We start from the raw sequence: 22,405 nt of genomic DNA on the forward strand, positions 1-22,405 counted from the left end.
GGACATCAGGTTGGAAGTGTTTTAACTAGACCAGAGATCATATTCATTGTCATAATCAGACATTGGGGGAAATGGCCCTGTCGTTGTCATTGATTGTAGATTCCCTCTCTTCTCTCCTCCTCAGGATGGCTACCACTCTCACCGGCCCAAAGAGAAAGTGCGGCCAGACAGCAACAACAACGAGAACTCCGTCCCCAAAGACTTTGACACCATCGACAGCAACAGCAACCTGGGTGCGCGTTCCCAGTCCCAGCACCAGCGGGCGTCGGCCGCCAACGGCAAACGCAAGCTGGAAAAAGCGCAGGCGCAACAAGGCGCGCCGGCAAAATCGGCCAACGAGGTCCTTAAGCACCCTCCCGTCCAACCCAGAGGGGCGGGGCACAGTCGCAGCCACGCGCATGTCCGTAAGCCGCGCCCTCAGGATCCCACCGTCCCGGCGCCGACTCGGGTGTCCAAGCAGGACCTCGCCGTGCGCCAGTCCAGGAAGTCGGACGAGAGGAAGGTGCAGCCGCAGTGTGAGATCAGCGGGAAAGAGGCCATTTCGGCTCTGTCCAGAGCCAAGAGCAGGGAGTGTCGCCAGCAGATAGTGGAGGTCTACTGCAAACACAAGGACAGGATGCTCATGCCTGAGAAAGTAACTCGCTACTGCCCCCTAGAAGGTGAGTACAGCAGCTGCAGTAGTGCAGTAGTATAGTATTTTCTACATTTAACTCAATTATTCAGTTAACCACTTACGCCCTAGCCTGGCATGGGCAGACTAATATCACTGTGTAGAACTTCGGTGTGGAAGATTTATTTCCAAGTCTCACTTTGTGGGCTCAGATTGGTCACCCATAGAATCTGGGGTGAGCGTTGTAATTCAAATTGAGGAGTGCCAGACCAATCTCCCCAGGGATCCGTCTGGTTTCCAGGCTACTTAAGCCCTATTCAAATATGTACAAAAATAGCTGATAATACAAGCTCACAACACGTTCCTATGCGACGTGTTGTGGGTTTGTAGGCATTTTGTCGGTGGAAAAATAACATTTCTGCCTTTTAGGGATGCCCAAAATAGGGACACCAGCGTGAAAGCAATTGTAAACGTACACAAAATCAAAAAAGAATACCAATGACGGGAAAATGGCCCATATCTATATATATATATATATGAAACATGGTCGAAGATGTGCCCAGACAATGACAGGTAACTGATCCACCAGTGCGGTGCGGTGAGGTTTAGGTTTGGCGTCCTCCTCCCTTCTTTGAAGAAACAAACGAAAGCCAAGAACAAGGAGAGAAAAAAGCCTTGATGGAGCCAGTGACTAAATGAAAGGGTGGAGGGAAGCAGAGGGAGAATGTAAAGCAGCCTGGAAGAGGCAGAACGCAGTCTCCGACAAGAAAGGCACGTCTCGCCTACAAATTAAACATTCGTATATTTCACATTTCGAAGCCGGCACGTGCCAAGGCGAGAAGCGAGTTGGATCTCGCCGAGGGGCGTCCCGAATCTGATTGATTTAGCCTGTTCTATTTTCAGTGATCAATCCGTTGCCCGATTCCTGAATGCATGGAGCGAGTTGCCCCACCACATGGATGCAGCTCAAACCTCCTAAATACACCCTAATTAGATGAGCAGTTTGTAGGTTTATATTTGGAATGGCTGACTAATGATTTAGTCGTAGTTCAAGTCAGTGATCCGCCCTGGGCCGTTCAACGTTTCATTTATGTGATTATAGGCTGCTTTGATGATGTACTAGTCATTATATGTATAGACTGAAGCCGCTTAGGAGAAGTGATGAACTCGGCATTTCAGCCTGATGTCTGGAAAGCCTTTGATAAAGTGCGTGGAGCTGCGCACATGCGTGTGTGTGCATGTGTGCGTGTGTGTGTGTGCGTGTGTGTGTGTGTGTGTGTGTGTGTGTGTGTGTGTGTGTGTGTGTGTGTGTGTGTGTGTGTGTGTGTGTGTGTGTGTGTGTGTGTGTGTGTGTGTGTGTGTGTGTGTGCGCGTGTGCGTGTGTGTAGTTGTGTACAAGCCGCTACAAGCTTGCGTGACACCATTGTGCAACTTAAGTATAACGCAGACTTTAGGGTTAGGGTTGAAAATGGCAAACAATGGTAAAAATGTCATTTATAATGAGGGGTTAACTACTGTATACACACAGTGGTTGCTGGGTTAAAGGAATAGCAGAGTTTAAAGATAGAAACCGCACTGAACATGAGCTTCATCAGGTCAATTAAAAATGGCATTCATAAAATTGAAGTCAAATGTGTTTGTGTGTGACCGCATGTACGTACAGTACGTATGTATGTATGTATGTATGTATGTATGTATGTGTGTGTGGTCTCTATCTCTGTGTGTGTGTGTGTGTGTGTGTGTGTGTGTGTGTGTGTGTGTGTGTGTGTGTGTGTGTGTGTGTGTGTGTGTGTGTGTGTGTGTGTGTGCGCGTGTGTGCGTACATGAGTGTAAGTGTGTGCGTGATCGTGGGCGTGTGTGTGTGTGTACACATGCTTGCATGACTATGCGCATTTATGTGTGTGTTGATGGCTGAATACCAATAGTTTCCTCCTCTCTGCTTGGGTCTGTTGCGCCAGCAGCAGCAGCAGCAGCAGCGCTGCTCTCTCGCATGGCAGATTACTGTCATTACTCCTCCAGCTCCTATCACAGCAGGCCCCAGGATGCTCACTAATTACGCCCAGCCACCCACGGCCCCGCCCCATATCCCAACAGGCCTCACCCGACGCCATCTTTAGATGACCGTCCGTTTTCTTTGTGTGTGTGTGTGTGTGTTTATATATAAATGAGGACAAATTTAGCTCCTCCAAACCGCAAGCCAGGGGACGACGATGAGGCCTGGGAAATGTAGTCTGTGATCTGCGAATGTTTCTGGGCAGAGAGAACATGCCTTTCAATGAAACATTGTTCCTGTCCTACGCCAGCAATGCCCTCTGTCATTTAAGATAGTGAGAGTGAGTTTCTCATAAGGGAAGCTATACGGGCACTTATATACTGCATTTGGGGTTGAGGACATTGCAAGTGGGCCTCCCCAAGTAATTGACAAAACACTAAGATGTTATTGATGATATGACATAAAATGAAATGTCATGGTATTATTTCTTTACATACTACTTAACATAAGTGGTCAGATGGGTGACATTTTCAACTGGGCCCTCATTCAGAAACCACTGTTCTATGCGGAAGCATCTGATGACTTGCCTTGATGAAATACAGTAGCTGCAGTACTAGGATCTTGTGTGCGATCATGTCTCAACCATTTCTTTCTATCCTGAAAAATGACTCAAGGACATGTCATTTCAATTAAACATTCTATACCGAAGCAGCTGGCAACTTCCATTCAGGAAATAGCTATACTTAAGTCCATGTCTTGTACACATTGATCTTGAAAAATGGCTGAATCAGTGTCTCTGAAATGCATCAAACTGTCAGACAACCCAGTAGCAGTGCTGGTTCAGTACAGTCTGTTTGCTGACACGGTTCTGTTGTAGTAAACAGTACTGTACTATAATTTTGAGGTACTTTTACTTTTCTTGAGTATTTCTTCTTTTTCACTACTAAATGGTAAATTTTACTCCACTGCAGTTATTTTTTTGTATTTTTTTAAAATGTATTATTATATTATTATTTCTTTTTGCAGCTTTCGCCTTTATTTTATTATTTTATAGAGGGACAGACAGTAGGCTGACAGGAAATGCGGGAGAGAGATGGGGGAGTGAAATGCGGGAGAGAGATGGGGGAGTGAAATGCGGGAGAGAGATGGGGGAGTGAAATGCATTAAAGGGCCGTCGGGAGTCGAGCCCACGGCACACTGCCAGACTGCCTGGCCCAGTTATTTTAAACCTTAGTTAGAAGTTACTTTGTAAAGGTAGATTTTTATTACAAGACATACATTCACGATGCATACATTCACAGTGAGCTTGTGACAACCTTAGAACAAAAACAAAAAGTAGTATTTCTACATTGTGGTATTGCTGCTGGTAGTAAAGCAGCCCCTCTCTTGCCTCTCGCAGGGAAGGCCGTTGTGAACGTACAATGGGATGAGGACCCCTCCGAGGCTGCCCCAGCAGTGCCTGTGCGCATCGCCTATGTCCTGGTGGTCCACGGCCGGGCCTCGCGTCAGTTCCAGAGACTCTTCAAAGCTATCTACCACACCTCTCACTACTACTACATCCATGTAGACAAGGTGAGACCACCGCAGACCACCATAGACCTCTGTAGAGAAGTTTAAACAGAGACTGTCGTAGACTACCATACTGCCCTACAAAGCCAAAGGACAGTAACTATGTCTTTGGAAACACTGACTTATTTGTGTATCCCAAAGGTCAAATTAGTCTTTGTGATTTTGGGGGATAAACAATTAACTCAAGAACATATTTACATATACAATTTCAAATTACAATACATTTACAATTAGTGTAATATAATGTATTTGCCGATATCGCATTTGGCTGACCATTTGAAACATTTTAAACCCATTATCGGCCAATTTCTTTCCCCGTAGTTACTGCACTTTGGCTTTGTAGGGCATGCTGCCCAGTCCTCTGCACTGAAGTACATGTTGCTAGATATTTCCTTAACCACTATAGTTCTCTGTAGAGAGGTACAAATGAAAACTCAGCTTTTATGTTTCTTTCTTTTATGACTGTCATCAGACTACATATAATGCATGATTACTCTCCCTTAATGATTCTGTGTCCCTGTAACAAATACATGTGTTGTTAATATATGTAATTTGTAACCATTTGGTCACATTAGTAGTACAGTCTCAGAGTTACAAATTATTATGAGGATGTTACCGTGCAATGTTTTTCTTTTGCATGCCTAACTTTTCCCCCCTCCCTTTATTTCTCTTCCAGCGTTCCAACTACCTCCACAGAGAGGTCCTAGCGCTAGCTAGCAAGTACTCCAACGTGCGCGTCACCCCGTGGCGTATGGCGACCATCTGGGGTGGGGCCAGCTTGCTGAGCATGTACCTACACAGCATGCAAGACCTCCTCAAAATGACCGACTGGGCGTGGGACTTCTTCATTAATCTCAGCGCCGCTGACTACCCAATCAGGTGAAGAAGGGCTGAGAATTTTCAACGTATCATTTCTGTATTTTTAAGCCCAAACCACACCAAAGGGTCGGGTTGGGACAAAACGTTTTTTAAGGTAGACCACACCAATGCAACTCATTGCAACTATGCAGACAAACTGTAATCCATAAGGCTTGTTGAAATTCACGCTGTGGCCTCTCCTCCCCGCGAGACAGATGTGAGACTCCCAAGTTGCCGATAGCATCAAACGATGCATCAAGCAAACAAACACCATGCCGATTCATTAAACCATTGCGTAGAGCTAATGGGCTCTAACCGATACCTGGCCTGCCCTTTGGGGCCTTGTTGTGTTTGTTTAGAATCTCATGGATCAGGTTACACGTCCAATACACTGTGAGTCCAGTGACTCCGTAATGGATTGGGAGTCTGTACGTTCGAAGCAGAGCTGCACTGGCTATGCGAGGCAGCTAGGGGAATGGTAGTCTCTCGAGGACACTGTTTTTCCTTTATTTTTAGCCAGGTGCAACCTGGCTATACTGTTGATGTTGAGACTAGTGAGGACCTAGTGGACACATTTTCATGATTGGCTGCCTCTAGCGCCTCTAAGCCAATGGGAGATTAAACAAACGTGAAGCAGTATCCTCTAAGCCAGAGGTTCCCAAACTGTGGTGCGTGCACCCCTTGTGGTGGCGCCCGAGCGCCTTCTAGGGGGTGCGTGACATGAAAAGGCTAATGGTGCGGTGCTATGGTTTTATTTTAAATATATTAACATATTATGCCAATATATGCAAGTATATGCAGAATATAGCATCTGCTGCATGTATTAAGGCTTATTAAGGTTCGTGGATAAATAGGAAATGTATGTCTCTATATAGCTTATGCAATGTATATTTCCATGTGGGGGGTGGGTCATCTAGGTTGGGAGGTAACAGGGGGTGCATGGCAAAGATGGTTTGGGAACCGCTGCTCTGGGCCAATGGTAGATAAAACCCATAGTGAGCTTGCTGCACCTGGCAGTTATGACGTGAGCCATTCTTGTTTGACGATGGGTTCTCAGATTGGGGGAATGGAGACAGAGTGGGGTGTAAAAGAGAGGGAGACAGAGTGGGGTGTAAAACAGAGGGTGTGTAAAAAATAAAATCTAAAATTTGCTACGGATAAGACCAAGTCTTTGCCACGGACATATTTATGACTCCTGGTAGAGATATTATTGCCCTGTGATTCTCTCATTTCTAACTGTTGCTTAAGCATCAAGGAAAAGAGGCATTCCCTAAGCAGTATTAGTGTTACTTAAAGGTAGTTCATGCCTCATGGTAACGATTCGGTTCGGTCGGTATGGCTGTTTGTTTGGGATTAACTACTTGACCCCTAGCATCCCTGTTTTGGGGTGAATATTTTGCAAAACTAGCCGAGCTTGTATGTAGATTGGTTTATTTGTGATCTTATAGATCGGCTATATTCGTGATCTTGTACATTGGCTCTATTTTGGTGAAATATAGAGCCCTGGGGAGCTCTGGTCAACTAAGTACAGGGTTTAAATGGTTGAGCCTAATTTTAAACGCTGTGGTACAACATTGTTGCTTGCCAATCTACAAGCTAACAATGCGCCATGATTCACAATGTATACGTGTACAGTAAGCTTGACTTATGCTGTACTTCATTGTATGACCGGCGAGTAACACCGCTTTGGGTTTTGTTGTTTAAAATCAGTACAGCGCGGTCTTACTGTAAGTAAGCCTTGACTGAGCCATTAGTCGCATAGGGCAGGAGCCTATCTCCTGTTTCTGTAGCATGAGGCAGCTTGATGTACAAGTACACCCCCTGGACATGACTCTGTATGTCGCAGGGACTTACAAACAAACCCTTATTGTTGAGTGCAAAGCAGCTGGGCAGCAGGGTCCCATTTTTCAGCGTCTTTGGTATGACCCGGCCGGGCTCAAAACCCAACCTTCCAGTCTCAGCCCAGGTATACAGTATATATTCTCTGGTGCTGTGGAGGGGATGTGGGTTTTCACCAACAGGAGAGCTATCGTTCATTGACAGACCTTAATGCAGACCAAATGCCCCCCCCCCCCCCCCCTCCCCCATCTCTGTTCTGTGCACACACCACATTGATCACACGCTGCTAGCTCAGATCCATACCCCCGACACGGCATTAGGGCAATGTTGTCAATAGCTGTATCTAAGTACATTGTTTGCAAGTTAATGGGGCAGTTTGTGTGTGTGTGTGTGTGTGTGTGTGTGTGTGTGTGTGTGTGTGTGTGTGTGTGTGTGTGTGTGTGTGCGTGTGCGTCTGTTTGTGTGTGTGTGTTAGGGCATTCATTTCTAGTCATTTTTACTAGTTGCCTAGTTTACTAGTCGACTAGTTGTTTAACTACCTAACCTACAAAATCGAGGATTCTTTCCCCTTTCTTATCAACTAGTCAACTAGTACCAACAAGGTCGACTAGTGGATTTAATGGTCGACTAGTTGAATAGTTGACTAGTTGCTTAATGCCCGTGTGTGTGTGTGTGTGTGTGTGTGTGTGTGTGTGTGTGTGTGTATACATTCATGTTTGTGAGCATGCAAGCATTTATTTAAGTTACATTTAAATTTGTGCACACTCATGTACATTTCCTTGCTTTTGTGTGCACAATCTGAACATCTATGCGTGTGTGTGTGTGTGTGTGTGTGTGTGTGTGTCATAAATACTGTTCAATTACCTCCTTGTGAAAAGGCATATGAAAGCTTGTCAGTGTAGTGCAGACTCCAGCGCACCTGACATGCACACAAACACGGCCACAAACACACACACATATGGATGCCTGTGGTTTGTTTCTCCAGCAGAGCGGCATGGGCTAGCAAAGGAGGTAATCACAGAGCGCTGTGTCTCTCCTCTCCCTGTCTATTCATTATAGGCCTCCGCGAGGCCAGACCCGCTCCCATGGCAGAGTAGAGCACTGCACGTACGTATAGGGAGCATGCTGCGTTTTGCTCTGGTTGGAGATGAAGCCAAAAAAAAATTAAATGGTGGCAGCCATCCGTCCCCAAATAACACCCGTTATCCTTACAATGGTGTCTGGTTTTGTCGATAAAGATCCACGGAGATGTGTTGTGTTCCTCCCATGTGGTTTCTTTGTTTGTGTTTTCATTGTGCGTCGGTCTACAAAGATAATGGTTTCAGCTGCTCTGGGGTCGAGGCGTGAAATTGAATAGAAATCATACTGTAGCTCAGTTGGGCTTCTCATAAACAACTATCTGTGACTCTGACCTCGTGTGACTTACTGGAGGCAAACTGGATGTTACATTTCTCTGAAATGCCTCTTTAATATAGCAGGAGAACATTATTAACGTTCTCTTCTCTTATTTCCCCTTTCTCCATTTCTTTCTCTCTCTCTCGTCTCAACCACTTTCAACCACGATTCGATTTTTATTATGATTAAAACACAGCATCTCATGGCATCATGAAACAAAAGTCCACAGACAGGGTAGAATTCTAAAGTATTACTTAGTAAAGTACCGTACTGTAGATCTTCTATTTTCGCCATTCAACACCACTGTACGATGAGATAAAAAATAGGGCATAAGTGCTTTTTAATCTCCATTTCCTTTCTCATTATTTCTTGAATTCTTCGACCAGTCAACCCGAAACTCCCTCGAATAAGAGTGTCACTGTCGGCAGCAGATTGGCAAACAGGGACTTGTCGTTAGACTGATCCAAATTGCCTGTCTGGCTGTCTAGCATGTAGTCATTGTGTGCCAGCAGCGGTGATAAGTTTGGTCCAACGCTAAGCTAATTGAAGCAGTAATGCTTAGCTAATTAAAGATGTATTAGCCAAGTGTAATTACCGCGAGCGCCAAGGGACTACAGCTTCTCTCAAAGGACTGAGGTATGGCCTTGGAATACTGATTGGTGTGCGTGCCTGCATGTGTGCGTGTGTGTGCCTGCGTGTGTGCGTGAGTGTGTGAGCATGTGTGTGTGTGAGTGAGATAACCGTAACCAAGCAAATAAAAAAAAGCTTAACTTAAACCTCATACATGCATGTCCAAAACTGTTACTTTTCAGGATTAAAATTATTTTTAGGTTTTTATTGAGAACAGATTATAAATTGTTACACAAACATTATGATATGAAATATTTTTTTCTTTTATAAAAAGAATAAATACAAAGACAAAAAAGAGAAAGAAAACCCTCAACCCTCCCACGGTCCCACCCATACTGCTCAGTGACACTGCATAATATAGAATAAAGTAGTAAGATGATGAAATGCTCATGGAAAACATCTGAAATGAAAATGGCGTACAGTCAACCATATCAGTAGTATCCTGTCTATTAATTGTTTCTACTCAAGTAATGGACAAGGGGCAGCCAAACCTTATCCAAATTGTTTCTCCCTGTCTCTCAGGAAATACCTTATTCTCTCAAGATGAAGTGTACTAGTCATTTCATTTAGCCAATGCTTACAGGATTCAAATTCTAAAATAGCAAAAGTAGCAGATCAATTTTGAGCGTAGATCTGTTTGTGTGACGCTGTATATGATCAAGTAGGACGTTAATTTACCAAAAAAAACACACAAAGAAAGTATGGAGATAAGAGGTCTCTGCCCAACAGCGACGATAACCGAGATGGCTTAGTGGAGGATATACTGAAGAGAAGTGTAATCTGCCGTGGGCAGTGATGGCCACATTGTACCCGGCCATCACAGAACGTCTCTCCCTAACTCCTCTAGTGCTGTGTGGGTTTGAGTTGGCCACCAAACAGACAGGCTGCAGTATATCATCCTCGGAACAACAGAGGAGATGACGCATGCACGCTGCATCCTGCCCACCGAGTTCCAGCACATCTGTCAGGGCCTCACCTCCTGAACACCGTCCTGGGGCTTCAGCGCTACAACCATTTTTAACCCTGTGTAATCACTCATTTAAAATAGATATGGAGATACACAGCATAGCCGTGTGAGCATCCTCACAAGGAGCACTGGCTTCTTGTTAAAATTGGCAAGAATTGCTGAACTATAAGCTCACCCAACTCACAAAACGTTGCGTTGTATTTTTGCTACTTTTGCACAACACTGTCACACAATGAAGTATAAAATAGAGCATTAAAAGATGAAATATGGAGATACAATGTTTCTGCCCGGCCGTGACAGTATGTATAATTGTATAATTTATCACGCGTCAGTGTCTAGTCTCCGTCACCGTCAGGGAATGTTCCCTTTTTTTGACGCACGCGACGGAGACGCAACACGCCCGCCGGAGCCCCGCCGTTCAGCAATCATAGTTGTGAGCTTGTAGATCGGCTATTGTTAGTGAAGATGAATGCGTGTGGAGTACTAATGTTATCTTCTTCTTCATCTCAGGACCAATGACCAACTTGTGGCTTTCCTTTCCAAATACCGAGACATGAACTTCATCAAATCTCATGGCAGAGACAACGCACGGTAATTACATCTCTATAGGTTCTCTCCGCCTCCTCATTCTACCACATTTCTTGCACGAAATGTTTTGAGCACCTTAACATACACCGTAGGCTATGAATAATGTGCTTGCGCGCGTGTGTGTGTGTGTGTGTGTGTGTGTGTGTGTGTCTCAGCTTCATCCGTAAGCAAGGATTGGACCGTCTCTTCTACGAGTGTGACACCCACATGTGGCGTCTCGGAGACCGCAAGATCCCAGAGGGCATAGCGGTGGACGGAGGCTCCGATTGGTTCCTGCTGAACCGGGCGTTCGTGGATTACGTGGTCAGCTCACAGGACGAGCTGGTCGGAAGCATGAAGCGCTTCTACACTTATACACTGCTGCCTGCAGAGGTACAGCAACGCACACACACACACACACACACACACACACGCATGCGCGTGCACACATGCACACACACACTTAGATTGGCCATATCTAAAGCTATAGAGCCTGGCCTACGGTATATATTGGTTTGGCCGATATATGGACCATATCTGCAATTATTCATTCGGTGTGATCAAATGTGATTTTAACCAATTTCAACCTCAACATGTTTTGAGGTTGTGGATCTGCTATTGTTTTTAATATGGTTAAATAAATATACGTAAAATGTTATCAAATAGAAACTTTAATCAAATGGAAATTGTGCACTTTTTAACAAAATATTGTTCAAAACATTGGTAACCAGTGGTTCCACGCACGCACGCACGCACGCATGCAGGCACGCACGCACGCACGCACTGAACAGAGGTTCAGTGGTTCAGTGTCTTGATCAAGGACACTTGGACATGCAGCGAAGAGGAGCTGGGGATCGAACCGGGAACCGTCCCACACGGCCGATCTAACTCCTAACACACTGCTGCTGATTCTTATTGGCTGAAATGTCTTCTTTGTCTGCTGTGGTGGGGATGAAATTCCGGCATTCAAAATCTCTCTCTCTCTCTCTCTCTCTCTCTACCTATCCCCCCCTGCCTTTTCACCACTCTGTCCCTCTTCCTTTCTTCCTCTCCTCATTCTCCAGTCGTTTTTTCACACAGTCCTGGAGAATAGTGTACACTGTCACACCATGGTGGACAACAACCTGAGGCTGACCAACTGGAACCGCAAGCTGGGCTGTAAGTGCCAGTACAAGCACATAGTGGACTGGTGCGGCTGCTCACCCAATGACTTCAAGTCGTCCGACCTGCCTCGCTTCCAGGTGAACCCCTCGTCTTTAACCCTGTGTACCCTATTGTCTCTATTCTGCGCTGAACATTACAACAGAGTGATGTAACCGAGTGGTGTAACTGATTTATAAGAAAAGGATCAATGATTTAAGAACTACTACTGTAATGAGTAGCACTTTCATGCCAAGAATCATATCATTCTGTAAGAGAAATTGTAACTCTTTCCAAGTGGAGGTTTAATTTTGGTGTGAAACTCATGAATGCGTGTGGTTTTAGGAGTGTTCCATACATGCAGTTATGTTTGAGTCATGGAGGTAAACGAAGGTCCAAAATATCTTCCTGAAGAGCCACTGTATTTTCCCATGAAGCTCATCATTTTGCCTGCATGAGCCAGCACTAGCTTTGAGACTTTCTGGCTAACTTTCCATTCCATTTATGTGGCCGAAAATAACCTAGTGCACTAGTTTGTGGATATTGACTTGGCTTAGGTGTGACGTATTAGCTTGTTGCCAGCTAATGCTGTTGGAAAAAAGAATAGCCTAAAGTCTAAACCCCAATTTATGCTGCGTCATGTGATAGAGTCACACGCCTAAAATAGCTGTCCTACAAGCTCACAATATGTCAACGTGCTGTGTCGTCTGCATTTGGGTGGTACATCAACTAGCTAAGTTAGTTCATGTTAATTATTTTTAATGGGTAAATATTTAGAAACTCATAGACAGACGTAATCACTTCAACATGATCCTACTATAAATGTGCCACGCCTCTGCGTGTCTGCGTGCGTGCGTGTGTGTGTGTGTACGGTTGTGATGCGCGTAACTCGAGAACCGTTTGCCCCACCAACTTCATATTCGAAACACGCGTTCCACATCCCCGCAGGGAGTGCAGTGCCCGGTATCGAGTTGGACCCACGGTTCTCCAGAACCACCACAAAAGGCTTTGCTCAGGCTCTGCCAGTGGGCCTAATCAGCCTAAATCCCCTCACCTGTGCAATTTCCAGCCTCTGCCTCAGCAAATTGATTGCCATGGCAACCCCATACCTGACAATTGATTAGCCTACTTAACCAGTCAGTCAATTTGCCCTCTTCAGATACAGAGATCTCCATCTCCATGTGGGACACAGACAGTTAAAATGGGTGCTATGACAAGTTGACAACGGGTATTATTAGGTTCCCAAGTTGCATCGTTCTCAAGTAGGCCAGTAGACGGGCACGTACAGGTATTTTATAAAAAAAGCTTAGAATTCACAAATGTGTGTTGCCTCTTTTACAAGGAGGGTGGTTGGCTTTGGCTACTGGCCCGCGTAACAAGAGATATAAGGACATTGAGCGTGTGTGGTGGAAATGCTGATGGTTTCCGTAAGAAGCCCTGCCAAGGGAAACCTAAAACAGCTCGTAGAGGGAGGCCCAGGGTATTTATAGAGCTGTGTAGCTACTTAGCTACTGTGGTAGAGAAGGGTTGTCATTATTATAATGCAAGGGTTTGCCAGGTAGTGAGGCCATTTGTAGGACTGAGCTGGAGGTTAGGTTAACACATGTGGGAGAACACACACGTGCACACACACACACACACATAAAGCCGTATTTCTCGCGTGCCGAAAATGACATATCTACAAACTCAGCTAGGCGTTGCATTGGCGACACGTTGTGATGTTGCGGATCAGTTATTTTTGGTGTGTGACAAAGCATAAATTGGGGTTTACATACATACAGTATCGGTATCTATATACACAGTATATAAACACATCAACTGAAGGCTCACACAGCCTGTGTAGTTGTGAGGGCAGTGATTATCTTGGGGTTGCCTTGGTTAAGTCCTACCGTGGCCCACAAACCGCTGTGGTGCAGCCACACCCTTCTTCTGGTGATGTCATCAACCTGCGCCCTCCATCCTCACAAGGATTTCAGATGAAGGCTGTGGATTTGAGTTCCTCACAGGGAGAAATCTTCTCCTTTCCTTTGATAGGCATGGTGTCAGTCTCTTGCTGCTCCAGACAGAGGGCCTGTGTGTGTGTGTGTGTGTGTGTGTGTGTGTGTGTGTGTGTGTGTGTGTGTGTGTGTGTGTGTGTGTGTGTGTGTGTGTGTGTGTGTGTGTTGTGCGTTGTGCGCACACACACGTGCGTGTGTGTGCATTCCGAGGAGGTTGCCATGGCATTTTCTCTGGTTGCCGTAGTAACCTGCGTCTCACTCCTAAGATTTGTGTGAGATTTGAATCAGGGTTTTTCACTACACACACGTGCCCACACACGCACACAAACACACACATGCACGCACACCTGTGTGTGTGTGTGTGTGTGTGTGTGTGTGTGTGTGTGTGTGTGTGTGTGTGTGTGCGTGTGCGTGTGCATGCATGCGCATGTTTCTGTGTGTGTGTGTGTCTGTGTGTGATATTAAACAGATCACTAATAAATGATGAAATAATTTCATTTCATGCACATTATGCTTCACTGATGTTATCGAGCGGTTAAGACCACCTGTGGATTTACAATGTTCAACTGAACTCTGAGGATGAGAAAATGGTCCACGGGTGAATTGTCACACAAAATTGGGCCCTTCCATGTGGAAAGAGTTTGCCGGAGGAGGGAACAACCGCTGTTCTGCAGAATGCAGTGTCCCTTTGCACACCTCTCAACACGTCGTAGCGTCTAACAATGGTTGTCAAGGTGCATGGACCAGGCGGGAGCCCCCTGCTGCTCTGATGGATCGGAGTTGCTAACACACAGACATCCTGAGTGTTCATTTGAACGCTGAGAACTTGGTTCCATTCGTTACGCTCTCAGAGTTACAGATCCGTGAGCGTCCATTTGGTTCCAAACTATAAATAATTTATCTAGGGAACTCCCTGGAATCCCCTCAAGGGCTGCTGTGACGTGCTGTCCTAATCTAATGTTTTGGTGGAGCGCTCTGGTCACCTTAAAGCTGAACATTTTTTACATTTTAGGAGCGAAGTGCCCCTCTCATCAATGTCACTTTCCTTTGACGACAGGGTTGGAGAGACACGCCCATGATCATTGAGCAGAGGTCTCCATCAGTGCGTGTGTGGCACTCTGGACAATTTGGACAAGACATATAAAATGTTTTCTGTGGGCACAAAGCGGCTTCTTAACCTGCCGCCGCCGCTTCCCTCTCAACAGCAAGCGTCCCGGCCCACCTTCTTCGCCCGGAAGTTCGAGGCCAGCGTCAGCCAGGAGATCGTGAACCAGCTGGACTCCTTCCTGTTCGGGGGGCTCCCTCAGGGCACGCCGGGCCTGCAGGCCTACTGGGAGAACGCCTACGAGCAGGAGACGGACGGCTCCGCCAGCCTATCAGACGCCCTGCTCAGCCACCACCACGCCTTCGCACGCATGGGCCTGGCACGGGCCTCCAACTCCCTGCAGGGTCACCCACAGGACAAGAGCTGCAGGTATATATGCAACGTTGAGCACTGGTTCCCATTATCATGTTGTATGAGCTGTTGACAGGTATATAAATGAACATAAAGGTATAGGAAAGCGTATACATAAAAAGTAGTGTGTGTAAATATGGACAGTCAATCCATATGCCTTATACAGAATTATGTACAGTGTCTTAAATATGGAGAGTAATCTATAATGAGGAATATATAATAATTATATATCCACACAGTGGAAAGTGTTTACTGCAGTTTTCCATGACAGGTTCCTAAGATGAGGATGCCAGTCTGTGTGTGTGTGTGTGTGTGTGTGTGTGTGTGTGTGTGTGTGTGTGTGTGTGTGTGTGTGTGTGTGTGTGTGTGTGTGTGTGTGTGTGTGTGTGTGTGTGTGTGTGTGTGTGTGTGTGTGTGTGTGTGTGTGTGTGTGTGTGTGTGTGTGTTGTAGAGCGTGTGTGTGTAGTGCGTGCGTGCAGCGTGCGTGCGTGTGTAGTGCGTGCAGCGTGCGTGTGTAGTGCGTGCGTGCAGCGTGCGTGCGTATTAACTGACTGTAAGTGAGTCGATCTCCTCCCCTAATTACATAAGTCATCCTCCAGTACATGTGTACAGTACATGTGTACAACAAATAAAGCCACGAGGTACTCATCAGCCTCACTACCGAGCTCTTCAAAGACGTTCTGGGAGCGTGTCGAACAAACAACTTCATCGTTCAGGAGGTGACGTGCCCCGCCCCCTAAGCCAGTTCCACTTCCCCACAGTAGTATTTGTATGTTTTCTTTCATCCATTCCATAGTTTTTTGTAATAGTCTAATTATATTTGTCTGAGAACATCCAAAACAATGTTATGAGCATAATGAGCCTTCATGCTGTAATCTTGTGCAAAATCTGAAGCTTTTTCCTCTGAGAACGGCTGGGTTTTCATAGACAAACATTTTCTAAACTTGGTGAATCCATTCTATAGGACCTTTTTACTGGAGCAGAAAGTCCCCCAGGGTGCTCAAGTGGAGAGAAAAAACCCACCATAAAGCCCTCCTATAAGGAAAGCACTGCTGAAAAGCATTGGTGGTTTATTTGTCCCTTTTCCTCCCAATTTAGCTGTTTCCCCCTTACAGCTACAGATGGTCACATGGGAGGGTGTAATCTAGATGAGCACGTCTGCTCCGACACATGAAGTCGCCTCTGTTCAACTGACAGTTCTCATTGGGAGGGTGTAACGCATGCAGAGGAACACGCAATTCCTCTCAGTGACACACCCTGTTGCCAACTTGTAGGAGTCACTAGTAGGGAAATGACTTTGTTGCTGTCGGACAGAAAGCTCAAAACGTGGTGCTAAGTAGAGGATGACATTTCTTTCGGTATTCCCACGGGTCCCGTGGGATTCCTTCCTGTGGGACCTGTGGGATTCCCGTGGGATGGGATTACAATTTGTATTAATCCCAGGATTGGGACGGGAGTGAAAAGTCAACGGCCTAGCGGTCCAGGCGCATGCCACATATAGGCTCTGGCCTGACAGCGAGTCGCATGTTTGAGTCCCGTTCATGACGACCTTTGCTGCACGTCTCTCCCCTTCTCTCCGTCTTCACTTATCAATGAAGGCAAAAAGCCAAAAACAAAGAGTGAGACGGGATGGGATTTGTCTTTAGCACAGTAGCCCCCCGACGCCCCCCAAAGCAGTGGTGATGTCCTCCCCTCATCCTTGTCTTTACCACAGTAGCACCCCGACGCCCCCCAAAGCAGTGGTGATGTCCTCCCCTCATCCTTGTCTTTACCACAGTAGCACCCCGACGCCCCCAAAGCAGTGGTGATGTCCTCCCCTCATCCTTGTCTTTACCACAGTAGCACCCCGACGCCCCCCAAAGCAGTGGTGATGTCCTCTCCTCATCCTTGTCTTTACCACAGTAGCACCCCGACGCCCCCAAAGCAGTGGTGATGTCCTCCCCTCATCCTTGTCTTTACCACAGTAGCACCCCGACGCCCCCCAAAGCAGTGGTGACGTCCTCCCCTCATCCTTGTCTTTACCACAGTAGCACCCCGACGCCCCCCAAAGCAGTGGTGATGTCCTCCCCTCATCCTTGTCTTTACCACAGTAGCACCCCGACGCCCCCCAAAGCAGTGGTGATGTCCTCCCCTCATCCTTGTCTTTACCACAGTAGCAGTAGCACCCCGACGCCCCCAAAGCAGTGGTGACGTCCTCCCCTCATCCTTGTCTTTACCACAGTAGCACCCCGACGTCCCCCAAAGCAGTGGTGATGTCCTCCCCTCATCCTTGTCTTTACCACAGTAGCACCCCGACGTCCCCCAAAGCAGTGGTGATGTCCTCCCCTCATCCTTGTCTTTACCACAGTAGCACCCCGCCGTCCCCCAAAGCAGTGGTAACGTCCTCCCCTCATCCTTGTCTTTAGCACAGTAGCACCCCGACGCCCCCCAAAGCAGTGGTGATGTCCTCCCCTCATCCTTGTCTTTACCACAGTAGCACCCCGACGTCCCCCAAAGCAGTGGTGATGTCCTCCCCTCATCCTTCAAAGTAGAAGGCATTCTAGACGTATATCGTTGCTGTCGGGCAGAAACCTCCTATCTGCATAATTCAAACTTTACGTGGTTTTTTTTATCATTATAAATGAACGCCCTACTTGATCATACTTCAGCGTCACTCTAAAGCATTAAAAGTAGCAGATACAGTTTTGGACATACGAGTTTTCCACCCGACGGAGACGATATACACCACTTATGCCTGGACTGTGACAGTTCCCCTCTAGCAGAGCACCACACCATGTGTACAGTAACTGCTTCTTGTGATTTCGCAACCCCCAACCGGCATGGAGGTGATGGAATGTGTACTGTATGTGTCTTTCCAATGGGCCTCAGCAGCGCCCCTGTGTGTGTGTGTGTGTGTGTGTGTGTGTGTGTGTGTGTGTGTGTGTGTGTGTGTGTGTGTGTGTGTGTGTGTGTGTGTGTGTGTGTGTGTGTGTGTGTGTGTGTGCGTGCGCGTGCGTGCGTGCGTGCGTGCGTGTGCGTGCGTGTGCATGTGCGTGCGTGAGTGTGCATGTGTGCGCGTGCATGAGTGCACGTGCATGCCAAATTAAATACACAGATAAAGTTAGCTTGTTCTGGGGTACAAACAGGCCTCAGTGTCCAGGCAGGCTGGCTATTTCCACCCGCGTGTGTTTGCGTGTGTAAGTGCGTGCGTGCATGTGGGGTGGAGACCCACACCGGGCACAAGGAACTACTTGTTGCTGTTTGGGTGGGGACTCATAGCTAGAGAGAGAGAGAGAGAGAGAGAGAGAGAGTGTGTGTGTGTGTGTGTGTGTGTGTGTGTGTGTGTGTGTGTGTGTGTGTGTGTGTGTGTGTGTGTGTGTGTGTGCGCGTGTGTGCGCGCGTGTTGGGGTTGATGTGTTTTTATGTTTTTTGACAGTGGGCACAGGATAGAAGATTTTGTTTTCATCTTGAGGCCATTGACGTCAGCCAATCAACACATAGCTGTGTGTGTCTTATTTGGGATTTATTCACAATCAAGAAGCATCCTCTTAAAGGAGAATTCCGTACTTTCGATGGAAATAAGCGAACTAGCATAACACCCCATAGCCCCATTCAATTCCCATTCAATGCAATGCAATTCATTGAGGGCTTATGGTAGGGAAAATAGCCAATAAGGAGTTTTTGCACAAAAAAACACCTGGACCTCTTTGGTGGGGACGTAACAACTACAAAGAAAGGTAAGAAAGCATTCTAGCATGGAATTCTCCTTTAAACTCAACTTCCTGTTTGTTTGCTTGTGTGTGTGTGTGTGTGCGTGTGTGTGCGTGCGCTTGTGTGTGTGTGTGTGTGTGTGTGTGTGTGTGTGTGTGCGTGTATTCAGGTACATGGCGGTGGGTCACCCCGTGGCGGTCCACCTCTACTTCCTGTCTGACCAGTTCCAGGGCTACCTGGTCCGTCACCATGCCAGTAACCTAGCAACCAGCCAACTGGAGACCCTGGAGACGTGGGCGTCGCCCAAAGACCACTTCAGCCTGGCCACGCCCCCCAACCCAAACAACAGACTGCAGCACATACAGGTCTGAATCTTTAACAGTTAAACAAACTGATTATTTTAATGTAATTATAGATTTTTCACACTATAGAGGGTATGTGTGTGACATCGTCATCATACTCGGAAGTTTGCGCGAACGCCTACTGAGTGGCAAAAAAACGACTTTCTGGACTTGATCCAAACAGAAACGTCATGATTGCATTAAACGATGTTAAACTCACTTTGCCACTTACATTTTTCGGGCGGGATAGTTCTCTAAACAACATTTTAGTCGTGAGTGTCTTTGTCCCTGACACAGGCATCGGAAATGTATTCGGGGCAATGTATATCTTTTTATTTACTTTAGAGTAAATACACACTTTTCTAATGACGTTGTTGTTGCCTTCCTAATGGCGTTCGGATCCTACAGCGTTCGTTTGAACCCTTACAAGTCCATTTAGTTCCATTCAGTGTTAATAAATGGATAAATTGAATACTGAAGCGTTGACTGTGTACTACAAGAACAATCAATAGAAACATACATGCATGCAAAATGTAGTCAACACAGTGAACAAGAGGTACACACAATGGTCATATTTAATGTTGTTAAGGTAAAAACAGAAGAAAGAGTGAAAAAAAGAGGAGGCAATGAGTGTTTTGGTGTGCTCGTTTCTTTATTTGTTTTTCTTTTGGGCGAGGGGGGGGGGGGGGGGGGGCGGGGGTTACATACTGGTCTGAAGGCTCCAGCATCTGAGCCATGTGTCAGAATGATCGTCCTGCCAGCTGGTTTTACTCCTCCTAATGGAAGTCCATCAGGAAATAAGCATCTGTGTATTACACTTTCATATAGCGTCTCTAAGGTGGAAATCTCATATGTCCAAAACTGTTACTTTTCAGGCTTCCATTTCAAATCAACAAGAGTAGCAGATCGACAAGTTCAAAACGAGTCACGAAGCGACATGTTTTTCTTTCCCGAGCTTGTGGATCTGCTACTCCTGATGCTTTCATGGGACGCTTTAGTATGATCAAGTAGGGCGCCAATTTACAAAGACAAACTAAAGAAACACAAAATGCTAACATATGGGGATAAGATGTTTCTGCCCTAACGATTGTTACATTCACACCTCTCTCTCTCTCTCTCTCTCTGTCTGTCACCCATAGGTTGGGACGGACTGGGACCCCAAAGAGCGCATCCTGCGGAACTGGGGCGGGCTGCTGGGGCCCGAGGACGAGCCGGCCGCTGTGCAGCGCTGGAGCCGTGGGACGGGCAACCTGACGGCCACCGTGGTGTGGGTGGACCCCACCAACGTCATCGCCGCCACCTACGACATCCTGGTGGACGCCGGCGCAGAGTACACGCACTACCGGCCGCCGCTCAGCCTGCCTCTGCGGCCCGGCGTGTGGACGCTGCGCGTGCTGCACCACTGGAACCCGCTGGGGCAGACCACCTTCGTGGTGGCGCCGCTGGAGTATCACCGCCAGCAGCCCCTGGGCCCAGGTGAGGAGAGAGAGAGAGAGAGAGAGATCACCCTTTCAGTAGCCTTGGTACCCCAGCTTTTATTTTTGTTCACATTCGGAAGCCTGGGGAAACCCATTGGAAAATCTGGTATAGGAATTGGGACCCAACTTGTATTTCGCTAACCAATAACAAATTTGATGACGTCAGTGTTCTCCGCTAACCTCGCGTCACCAGGCTTTCGTTCTCCAATCGTTCTCCGCTGTTTTCTACTGGGCGGGGAGGAGGTGGGCGGGGGCGGGCACTCAGATCAGTGAACCAATAGGATCCACCAGCTGTTTTCGACCGGCACCCGCCCCTCGAGACCAGGAATCACACAGGCTGGGGCAGGATATGCTTTACACCCGTTGATCTGGAAACGTTTTCACATAAAAGGTGATTTTGCTGCTAGGCAGTAGGCACTCATTATAGTTTTAATAAAGCTGCAATCCGGAACTGTATTTTAGTATGTTAATATATTCCCTGCCAGGTATTAATTCATTTATAATTTCGCCTCTGCCACGGTCTTTTCATTCTGTACTTTTATTTTGAAGGTGAAAAAACATTTCTGGTGCTCTGTCGCTCTCTCGTTGGAGAGAGAGAGATAGAGAGTGTGTGTGTCTGTGTGTGTGTGGTTGTCCCAAATGGGGACAATGTTTGGGGTTAACAGGCTAATGAGGCTAACTCAACTAGCTCATGTTGACTAATGTGAAAGTCACAGAGGGGGACTGAGAGGGACTGGAGCTAATGTATCTAAAGGAGCTCACACACACACGCACACACACACACACACACACACCACACACACGCACAATTCTTGAAAGCAAAGAGAACACAAATTGAATAAGAACGCGGTTTGGGGGTGTGGGGGGATCACACACGGAAAAGTGAAAGGCTGCCTGTGTTGTGAACTTTGACTCCAAAGACCCAAGCGGCTGCGACCTTGGCCTTGACCTTGGATAGTGATATCAAGCGGCGTGCTTGTGTCCGCTACTGACACCTGTTGGAACCATACACCCGTAGAGGGTTAGGGGAAGCTATGTCTAAGACTAGAATTACACACACACACACGCGCACACACACACACACACACACACACACACACACACACACACACACTTCAGAGGCCATGCCGTCTCAGCTGTCAACAACATTGATATATATATATAAAGTCATAGGATCCAGTCATTCAGTCACTCACTACTAGCATGCACGCACGCACACACACACACACACACACACACACACACACACAGTAGGTCACCTCTATCTGAATGAGTCTCCCCTGAGTTGAGTGTAGAGTCAACAGGTGTGTGAACTTTATGAGGTGACATATTAACTACTTTCTGGCATCCCTATTTTGGGCCTGTCGCCACAGGCGGAAACTGACCGAAATCAACCAAAATTGCTGATCTACAAGCTCACAACATGGCGTATCGTCACTAGACGTTGTACAGCAACATATACTGTATAGGGTTTAAAGGGCAGGAGACTCAATGGAGACTCTTATGTCTCCTATCAGAGTTTCATTAGGCTTAGGAATGTGACAAAAACTAAACAATGTCCATTAATTCAAGGCTGAGTAATTGATAGAAAAATATTTTTTTTGGGTGAACTATCCCTTTAAGGTAATAAAGGCTGGCTGGATAGCTTGATTTATTAGCTGTATCTACATACTGTAATGTCATTTTCATCTTTCAGCACGTTTGGTCTTTCCAAGGATGCAAGTAACACACACACACACACACACACACACACACACACACACAATGTCATCCTTGTTGTTGGCTCGGTGCCTAATGAGAGATGTAATGGTCAGGATGACAAAGAGTAGAGGAGAGATGGAGGAGAAAGGGAGGAAGAGGAGGGAGAGAGAGAGA

At 46.7% G+C, this 22,405-nt stretch overlaps 1 protein-coding gene across 2 annotated transcripts in view; it reads left to right on the forward strand.

Annotated features, from left to right (window-relative positions):
• The window catches only part of LOC310868410 (xylosyltransferase 1-like), a 50,828-nt gene that overhangs the window by 22,734 nt on the left and 5,689 nt on the right, over positions 1-22,405 (forward strand). For both annotated transcript variants that reach the window (XM_083778852.1, XM_083778853.1), the window contains exons 2-10: positions 125-659; positions 4,003-4,175; positions 4,849-5,051; positions 10,372-10,452; positions 10,605-10,821; positions 11,493-11,669; positions 14,771-15,039; positions 18,881-19,076; positions 20,192-20,528. In XM_083778852.1, the coding sequence (XP_083634978.1) occupies positions 125-659; positions 4,003-4,175; positions 4,849-5,051; positions 10,372-10,452; positions 10,605-10,821; positions 11,493-11,669; positions 14,771-15,039; positions 18,881-19,076; positions 20,192-20,528 (2,188 nt within the window). The remainder of the gene's footprint in view (positions 1-124; positions 660-4,002; positions 4,176-4,848; positions 5,052-10,371; positions 10,453-10,604; positions 10,822-11,492; positions 11,670-14,770; positions 15,040-18,880; positions 19,077-20,191; positions 20,529-22,405) is intronic.

This window comes from Protomyctophum parallelum (assembly GCF_964188405.1).
Source record: "Protomyctophum parallelum genome assembly, chromosome: 13".
NCBI classification, from domain to species: domain Eukaryota; kingdom Metazoa; phylum Chordata; class Actinopteri; order Myctophiformes; family Myctophidae; genus Protomyctophum; species Protomyctophum parallelum.